The 10,203-nt window shown below is 49.3% G+C and overlaps 1 protein-coding gene across 1 annotated transcript; it reads right to left on the minus strand.

The window, feature by feature from the left end:
• Positions 1-1,138: 1,138 nt before the first annotated feature.
• Positions 1,139-3,280, minus strand: FOXG1 (forkhead box G1). The gene is given in 3 exon segments (XM_083863824.1): positions 1,139-2,408; positions 2,411-2,432; positions 2,434-3,280. Coding segments are annotated over 3 exon segments (1,371 nt in total). The 5' UTR covers positions 2,680-3,280; the 3' UTR covers positions 1,139-1,305.
• Positions 3,281-10,203: the final 6,923 nt, after the last annotated feature.

The raw sequence follows: 10,203 nt of genomic DNA on the forward strand, positions 1-10,203 counted from the left end.
TGAGTCAGATCTTAGTAAGCCACCCTACCTCCTACTAACAATTTTAAAGCAGACTTTATAAGAGTTCTGCCCCAAAATGGACATCAAAATAGTGGTCATGGTGTTTGATTAAATACCCTGATCCTTTACATTTGAAAATGCTGCAGTTAAAGCCAGCATGGGAGGGGGCGGAGGGAGAAAGAAAGGAGCATATGAAAAATGGTGGACTGTGCAATAAGCAGCTCCCTGATCTCACCGTAACTTCAAAGCCTCAGCCACATTAGGGTTAATAAAAGAGACAAAAAAACTATCAAGTATATATGAATTTAGCCTATTTTTTTATTTCTGTGTGTTCATAGTAAACATTTTTGTAAGTGACAAACACGGGCATATGACCACAGTATCACAATCAAGAAATTTTAAGACGACATTAACAATCACTCAAATTTATGCGGCTTTTGCGCAACACAGGTTACATATTTGCAAGGTTTACCTATAAGTACAATAGGTATTAACATTTCACTACATTTAGAAAAAAAATAAAGGTGACCTGTTAGTGACCACATACATCAAAATATACACAACACAAACTGAAGGCAATCATTAATTTTGTCCCCTTCTGATTCATTTGAACGGGCAGTGCTGCAAACTGAAATAATGTTGCTGTTTTTTTTTTAAATTACTTCGTACACTGAGTGCATTTTCTAAAACCCAATCTTTGGTCTAAAAGTAAACAAACAAACAAATGAACAAAAAAAAAAAAAAAAAAAAAAAAAAAAAAAAAAAAAAAAAAGCAATTCGTTAAGAAAAAGAATAAAATAATAAATGGCCAAAAGTAGATTTTGGGCATTTTTCAGTAATAATTCTTGTTAAATACAATTTGTGTTTTCAGGGTTTTTTAATAGTTTTCATAAATTTAGTGGTTTGGTATTTTTTTTTTTTTCTTTCAAGGTCTGCACCCACCGACATATCCATGATAACTTATAATACTGCAAACATGGAGAATCGGGCGGCATTTAGTGATAGACTCATCATATTTGAGTAAAAAATTGCAAAAGCAGTCACTATTTAGATACACATTCTACTATAATTTTGTCTTCCAAACTTCATAGTCTACAATGCAATCTCCCCACATTGCACCTTGCTGACACTCCTCACCTTGGTGTAATAATAAACAACCCTAAAGACTGAACAAACGTACAGAAAATGGGGGACTTAATAAAAAATACCTGGACTTTTTTGTTTTGCTTTTTTTTTTTCCTTTTAATTATCATTTACAATGCAAACGTGTGTAAAATGTTCACTTACAGTCTGATCCCATGGATGTTAATGTATTAAAGGGTTTGAAGAAGACCCCTGATTTTGATGTGTGAAATAATCAGAAAGTCCTCCGGAAAGTCCCGTTGTAAAACTTGGCAAAGAAGGTCTTAAGGACTCACAGGGGAGAGTGGAGGGCGCCTGTGGCGACGTGGAGGAGGAGGCTGCCCTGGCCGTCATTGAAGTGCTGCTTTGAGAAGTCATTGAAGGGTGAGGAACATGGGGGAAAAAGTAACTCGTCTGTCCTGCCAGGAGATTTACAGAGCAGGGGTTTAGGGAATAGGTGCCGGAGCAGGGAACTGACAAGCCACACGGCACCGAGGCGGCCAGAGCCGCTGCTGTGAGGTGATGAGTGGCATAAGGTATCTCTCCATTGACTAGTCTATCGACACTTAACCCATTAGACGTGGAAAAGGAGTGGTTGTTTCCCAAGGAGTTTTGAGTCAACACCGAGCTGTAGGGCATGGGGTGGCTGGGGTAGGCGGACGTGGTCCCATTGTAACTCAAAGTGCTGCTGGCCCGGGGGTGGTGCAGGGAGAGGAAGGGGGACATAGGCCAGTACAAGGATCCTGCCCTATCCATGAACGTCAGTCCGGTGGAGGTGAGCCGGGCGCCCCGCTTGAAGGCCAGCTTGGCCCGGGAGGTGGTGGAGCGCCGGCGGAGCTTGCCCGTGGTGCCCCCGATGAAGACGTCGTCGCTGGAAGGGTCCAGCATCCAGTAGTTCCCTTTGCCCGGGTCGTCGTAGTGGCGGGGCACCTTGACGAAGCACTTATTGAGCGAGAGGTTGTGCCGAATGGAGTTCTGCCAGCCCTGCTTGTTCTCCCGGTAGTAGGGGAAGTTCTTCATGATGAACTCGTAGATGCCGTTGAGCGTGAGGCGCTTCTCGGGGCTCTGCCGGATGGCCATCATGATCAGCGCGTTGTAGCTGAACGGCGGCTTCTCGTACTTGCCGTTCTTCTTCTCGCCCTCCTTCCCGCTCTCCCCGTCCTTGGCCCCCTCGGCCGCCCCCTTCTTCTCCTCGGCCGCTTTCTCCTTCTCCTCCATCTCCGCGGCCGCGCCCGCCTCGCCCTTGGCCGCCAGCATGTCCGCCTTGGCCACCTCCAGCGCGCCCGAGGCGGCGGCGGCGGCGGCGGGGGGCGCCAGGAGGTGCTGCCCCTTCTCCTCGTCCTCCTCCTCGGCCGCGGCCGCTCGCTGGGGCTGCTGCGGCGGCGGGTGGTGGTGGTGGTGATGGTGGTGGTGGTGGTGATGGGGGTGGTGGCTGTTGTGGTGGCTGTGGCCGCTGTGGTTGTTGTCGCTCTGGACGGCTTCGGGCACCAGGCTGTTTATGCTAAAGGAGGATTTCGGCAGCATTTTCACTTCCTTCCTATCTCCCATGTCCAACATCACACACTAGTCTGGGGGGGAGCTGCGCGCAGGGCGGAGGAGGCGGCGGCCGGAGCGGTGGCGGTGGCCGAGGCGGCGGCGGCGGCAGCGCAGTCGGACCGCAGTCTCGAGCGCTGGCAAGTCATGTAGCACGGACAGGAATCGCCGGGGAGGGAAAAAATAATAGTAATAATAATAATCACCGAGCAGAGAAAAAAATCAAACCGAGTCGGAGCGGAGGAAAAAAAAAAAAAAAAGGTAAAAACGGAAAAAACCCTCTGAAACCTTAAAAAAAAAAAAAAAAAGGCGCAACAACACACAAACACAGCAGACACACACACCAAAAAAAAAAAAAAAAAAAAAAAAAAAAAAAAAAAAAAAAAAAAGCTACTTCATGGTGCCCGGTTCCCCCGGCACGGCAGCGCAGGGGGAGGCAGGAGGGAGCAGCAGCCGCGGCGGGCCGGCGCGGAGCGAGGCAGACGGGCGATACAGCCCGCCCCGGCCGCAATTAATTTCAGAGCTGCCGGCACGCACCGGGGCTGTAAAACATTTTTTGGTTTAACCTTTCCCACCGGCCGCCCAATCAGAGGCGGCGGCGTGCCCGCGCGTCTGCCCGCCCGCCGGCCAATGGCAGCGCGCCGCTCCGCCCGGCCCCGCCCCGCCCCGCCCCGCGCGCCCCGCCCCGCCCCCGCGCCGCCGCGCTCCCGCCGCGCACGGATACCGGCACGGGGCGCATCACCGCGCCGTGCGCGCCCCCCGCCCGCGCCCCCCCGGCCGCCTCCGCCGGCACAAATCCCCCCGCCCCGAGCGACTCCCGCCCGGCCCGGCCCGGCCCGGCCGCCCGCTCGCTCCCCCGGGTGCTCCGGCGGGCTCGAGTTGCCGCCAGTCTCTTTGCCCCTTCCTCTGGCGACGGAGGAGGCGGGGTGGGAGGCAGGGTGGGTGAAGCGGCCGCGGCACACCGGTGGCGGCGGAGGTACTACTTTGCGGGTCCCGCCGAAGTCGCTCGGCGAGTTTATTTTCCCAGGCCCGGTCAATTCTGTTTGTTATTTTACCGAGGGAGAAAACAAAACACTCGTCCGGAGGGGACGCGGGCGGCGGGATGTGCCCGGGCCTGCCGGGGGAAGACGGGGTGGTCTCCGGCCCGCCCGGGCCGTGCCCGCCGCTCTCCGGACTGTGAGTTGGGGCTCGGCCGGAGCGGCCCGCCCGCCCCCTGCCCTGCCCTGCCCTGCCCTGCTCTCTCCTGCCCTGTGTCCCGGCGGCCGGGGCCGGGCCTGGCTCTCTCCTGCCCGTCCCGCCGCCCTCAGCCCCGCGCCGCTCCCGCTCGGTGCCGCTTCCCCTGCGCGGCCGCCCGGGACAGGCGGGCCCGTCCGCCTCCTCCTCCTCCTTGGCGCTGCCGGCCCGGCCGAGACCAGGCCGCGGGCCCGGCGTGCTAAATAAATATTGCCATTGGTAGCCCAAGAAATGGACACTGTGGGGTCCTGCCGGGCCGGGCCGGGCCTGGCACGGGGGCTGAGCCCCGCGGGGTTTAGCTCTCCCGGGAGAAGGAGAGGACGGGCGGCGGGCCGGGTGCTCCAGGGCAGGGAAGGGTCCGGCATCGCCGCTCTCCCCGGGCAGACACGGTCATTGATACAGGCTCTGCCTCCCAGGGCGCTCTGCCGGGACCCAAGGGTTGGGCATTAATCGTGCACAGCATATCGTTCTTTACTGTTAGCACGGGAACAAAAAAATCGAGCGGAAAACAAAGTGAAATACATCGCGCAGCTTTCTCACTTGGGAAGAAGGAGACATGTAATGGACAGAGAGCTGATGGCACTCAGACCAGAGCTGGGGCAAACCTCCAGCACCGCATTGAGCTGCTTCGCGTTTGTGCTGCAGGAAAAGATGCTCCGTAGAAACAATACAGCTCAACCCCAGATAAAACCATTTATCCCAAGGAAATTCAGGTTAGAGCACCATGCGATGAATGTAGTTCTGTGCAGACGTGCGGTTTATATATGTGTTTGTGTATGTATGAGGGAGGGAGGAAAAGCGAGTGTAAGAAACAGAGAGTAAATAACGAGGACGAGTAAAATGGACCGGTAATAAACAATTGCAATTGGGGATGGCATGAACTCTGTGCATTGGATTAACCTCGAATGACCTTACCACAATTGTATTTATTTAACCAATTTCATAACAGGTTGCTACTGACACACACACACACAAGTTAATGATCAACAACCACTCTGTTTTCCTTTGTTTGTTGTTTGGTTTTGGATTTTTTTTTTCTTTTTTAGAGATTCAGTTTATTGGGTTTTTTTTAAATAATGAAAATTTATAATTATTTCGTTTCTCAACACTGAAGTCAATGTATGGGATTTCTTGAAGAGTGCAGTGAGGAGGATATTATATGACTCTACCATGGCAAAGGGTAAGAGGAAAGGTAAGCTTCCTGCATATTATTATGATTATGATGATCATTAACTAATATGTGTCATTATGGTGCACTAGGATCCCGTTAGGGTGGCTGGGCCCAGTGCGTTTTCCTACTCGGTCTAGCATGTAATGATTCGGTGTAACCAGATTCTTGAGAAAGGACAGGTTACGTAAACATTTACTGATGTGGAGTAACTATACTATTTGTACTCTGATATGCAGGAAGGAAAGTGTTGATTAACACAGAAGAAAAAAAAAGCGAAATTAGCTGATTGCATGCTCATAAGTGCAAGCTGTCATTGAACTGCTTTTAAAATAGACACAGCTGGGTGTTTGTGTTGAAAAATTTCTTGTGTTTTTGCTAATACTGAAATAAGCATGATTTTGTATACCAAACATTTTCAGATCATTAAAATTTGTAATCTGTGCTGGTTTTAAACACAAAGAAAAGAAACAGATTCATTTCGTTGTAAAATTTGCTGATATTATATTAACTCAATCAGGTCTGTACAAATGGTGTATTGTGCCTTATCAAATCTCTTTGATCCATTTAATACACAAAGTGCCAAACGTGTGTATTGTTTGTTAACATTGAACGTTTTATTCAAATCCCAGCTCTGCAGCAAACTGGAGGAGTTCTTGTTTAATGTAACACTGACATTGCCTGTTGAAAATTTAATGCCTTGAGGTGTTTCTTAGGTCAAAGCTGAGTTTACTTTGTGTTATGATCAGGGATGAAAATGTAGCAGGGAAGAAAAGAGAAGTTTTATCTTTTTTACATTTCTGAGCAAAAGGCTAACACCGCAAGAAGCACACTTTTAAAACATTGGATGATCTAGATTTAACATTCGGTCATTTGTCACGGGTGTGGAATAAAACTCTGTGCACAAACTTAGGATTTATATTTTTTTTTTTAGTGCCATGGATATACAGTTCTACCAAAAAAGGAAATGTTTTGTCCAATATGTATTACATATCTTTCTAAGTCCATGCAGATTAATTCATTGTTTACAGGAAAGAAAAGGATATGTAAGAGAAGCCATGTCAATTATAATTTCTGCTGGACTTTAACTTTCGAGGCTTTTTTTTTTTTCTTTCTTTCCTTCGGCAGAAAATGCACCGTTTATAAAACTAGAGATATTTACTTTGGAAGTGCGGGAGTCTTGCTTTAACGCCAGTTCCTTCCTGAGCTCTGCCCCAAACAGGACTCCACTTCAGTGGTACCTTTGTGTGTCGGGGCACTGCATGAACGGCAGGTTTGACCGCTCAATTCTGGCTAAATTCGAATTCTCTCTTCAGAAAGTCCCTCACGGCAGCATTTTCTAACAGGGAAGGTTTTGTGGGGTGTTTGGAACAGAAGCTTGTGCGCAGAAGGGAGGCGCACAGCCCCCAGCCCTGTGAAACACGGGTGGGTGTGCAGTGGGGAGCCGGCTCTCCGCAGTGTGAATGAGGCTTCACCTGCACGCTCGTCCACGCTGCGGATCCACCGAACCGAGCGCCAGGGATGGACTGACAGTATCCAGCTCCGGCTCAGAATGGGGCTCAATAGCTCAGCTGAAAAGTCCTGGCTGAAGTGCCATTCAACAGCGATATCCGTGCAGCTCTTGGGTATAATTCCTAGGGATAGTGTTTCAACCACGTATTTTTTCTGCCCCCACCCTCCCTCTTCTTTTTTTTTTTTTTTTTTTTTTTTTTTTTTTTTTTTTTTTTTTTTAAATTGAAGGCCAAAAGAAGAAAAGACCCTCTCCAATGTACACTTAATGCATGTAGCGTACTTCCCTTGCACCACCAGCACCCCCCAGCTTCAGCCTTCAATCCCCTTCACACGGGTATAGTGGCTCTGTACTCTCGGGCTCTTTCAAGGCGGTTAAGCTGCTAAAATGTACTGACAGCTTAAGAAATGAATGAGGTTTTTTTCAGCCATGAAGAAAAGGTATTTAATAACCACGCTTCGATGGCATCATGCTTCCATGAAACTAGTCTGGACACTTTGGTTTAACAGTCAGTAATATCACATTCGGTACAGTAAATGCCTCCATGTACTCTTATATAATTCTATTCCCCCTTGACTATAAGCTTGCCTTATTTATTCCAGGTTACCTGGGCAATTAAGGTAAGGACTGCTCAGCAGTTACTGATAGCCTGCTGCTAAGGCATGGCGAATGGGGACCGAGCAGTGCGCGAACAAAGAGAAAGAGGTAGTCAAACATTTTGAAGAGGGGTGAATGGGACTAAAGGTGGATGGATGAATGGAGGCAAAGAAGGAGAGGAAGAAGCATTCAATGGTCCAGATTTCTCTCCGCATTTGAAGATTTAAGTTTAGGTGTCCGCCTCTAGCCAGCTTCCAGTTAATCCTCAACAGCTTCTAGCGATTAGAAGTTAGTCTGTTTAGCATGCTATATCCTTCTTCCGTGGGTTTTAGTTACAAGTTATACGATTAGGATTGCGAGAACAGTAGTGAACTAAACTTCCCAGTAAGAGGTCTTCACACCAGGGAAGTGTTACTTTGCTGCAGCAGCCCTGCCTCGTCAGTCATTAGGAAGCTGCAGGTTGTCAGAGGCTTCTCTTGCGCGCACACAAGCGCAGACACACACGCACACACACACAAAACCACAGCACTAAAACTAAATTAAGAAGCCGATGATTAAGACAAGCGTCTACGAGGCCTGTCATTTCAGCATCCTTCCATCATAACATTGTGGCACCGAGAAATTTGCTTGAAAACCCTGGAAAAAAATGTCTATGGGAGAGCCTCGTGTTTGAGGCTGTTAATATCAAATATAGACTGGGAACTGCCTCGGATGCAAGATAGTATTCCGCAGAGGAAAGAAGCCCTGCAGAGACCTTGGTGCTCTCCGCGCACTCCCGAAACTCTGGTAAGTATCTCTCCCTTCTATTGCAGCAGGTACGCACAGTGTAACTGGAACTGGACCGGGTTTGAAATCCGCAGCTCTGTTCCCTTCGGGGAACTCCCCCTAAAGATAAATCTGTAATGAAAGGTCCCTACTGGATGACTAATGGTTATTGGCACTCGGTGCCCCTTTAAGGAGAGCAGCACATATTGTGCCGAAGACCTTGCAAGCGCACTTTAAATACAAACCTTTTAAGTTTCCCTCCCATGCATACACATCCCTGTTGTTTTCGGGCTGGCTGTGTTGTGTCTCTCCCCCCTCCCCCCCTTATTTAAGCTCTCTAGTCTTCCCTCCCCCCACCCCATTCAGAACTAATTGCTCAGTTACTTAAATGTTTCAAAAAGAGCTGAATTTCTCCATCCGATGATCTTTTGAGAAGCTGCACTGTACCATAAGGAATCGCCAGCGGGGCACTGTATACCTTAGAGGAGCCTGCGCAACTAGGGGAGAGGTAGCGTTAAAACAATGACATTAATAAACTAAGTGCACTGAGTTCTCCTCCTGTTGAACTTTAGGGAGTTTCTTGGGCGGGCAGAGGTTGAACGGAGAACGTCGAAATGGGAAACAATGGCTGTAGGGGCCAGAAAGCTTTGCTGATGTCGTAAGCGTAAAACAAGACAGAATAGTGACAGAAAGAGATCCGAGTAAACATTGGAGTATACATTTCCCACGGCGACTACGCTGACTGGAGAGGTCTGAATTAAATCACCTTAATTAAAAGCTGAAGATTTTATTTATTTATTCCTGTAGCTGTAGAATGCCATCCACAGAAAGCCTATCTAGGCAGTGTAGAGCATCCACTAGATTCATTGTGTTCAGCTGCCACTGCCAGAATTTTTCGGAACAGAATATTTTTATACTCACTGCCAACCTGTGTAACGAAACATCTCCTTAATTCAGAAATTAAAAAAAAAAAATCTTTAAAAAATTATCCACAGAGTTATGCAAACCATGCAAATAAAATGCAAGGGAGAAATGAACAAATTAAAAACCTTGTTCAGTTCTCGAGGTTTAAATACATCATTTTATATTCTGTTTGGTTTAGTGTTAAAACATTCTAGGCCGCTGCTTTTGTCGGCGCTGTGATATTGAAGCAAAGAATATTAAATAAATTGCGGGGGGGAGGGGGGGGGGCGGGCAGGAAGAAAGTCCTGGTGAGAAAAAAAGAACCCAACAAAACAAACCCCAAGTAGTGCTTGAAGAAGACCTCTAGCTGCTCTTTGGCTCTTAAGGAACTGTTGCTGGAATATTTTCATGGTGTTACTCTAAATCTCTTTAGCCTCCTATAAACGTAATCTTTGGCAAATGACACATGAATCTGGTTTTGCAGACTCGAGAGAAAAGATACCCTTTCCCCCCCTGTACCCGCCCCCCCTCCCCGGCTTCCACCCCTTCCCCGGCACAATACGGTGTTTCTCTTTCTCCCAGAGGTGTTTCCACTCCCTCGCTCCGCCAAAGGCATCCGGGCGCGGGGGGGCGCCGATGCCCGGGGGTGCCCATCCATCCATCCATCCATCCATCCCTCCATCCCTCCATCCCCCCGCCCGTCCTACCTGGCCGTGCCGCGCTGCCCGCTGCTCTGTCCCGCCGGGCCCGGGCCCCGCACGGGAACCCCTCGGCTCGCCGGGCTCTCAGACTCGGCCGGCTCAGCTGCGGAGCCGCATTTTAAGGCCTACAAAAGCTCATCATCCTCCCCTATCCTCCTATCCTCCCCCGCCCCGAGGTCCCCTTGTAAGCACAGCAAAATAGCCGGTGTGGAGAGAAAGCCGCAATTGACCGTCCAGCCCTGCAGGAGAAGGCGCTGGGCAGGCTCGGAGTAAGGAAGGTGTTGGCTTTCCCCGTGCGGGGCTCAGCCGCGGGGAGCTGCCGTGTCCCGCCCGGGTCTCTCGAGTGATGGGGCTGGCGCTACCGCCACTGGGGCTGCTCGGGGAGCGGACCCTGCTCGCTCCTCGCTGTCCTGGCACAAGGAGGGCTCGCAGGATCTGCCTCTTTGTGTAGCCTGTTCTGAACACTTTTTATATCGGGCAGGGTGGTCTCCATGTTTTCTTTCTTTCTTTCATTCTTCCTTTCTTTAGCGGAGGGAGGGGGGAGTGATGGCAAGGGGCTCGTTGGATGATTATAACCGCTACCACTTAGAAATAAGTTTCTTGGGGAAGGGCTGATATCGTACCCTTGATATCAGTGGGTGTGTCCATGTATTATTTTAATATGATATGCC

Source organism: Zosterops lateralis, assembly GCF_965231275.1.
Source record: "Zosterops lateralis genome assembly, chromosome: 6".
Classification (NCBI taxonomy): Eukaryota; Metazoa; Chordata; class Aves; order Passeriformes; family Zosteropidae; genus Zosterops; species Zosterops lateralis.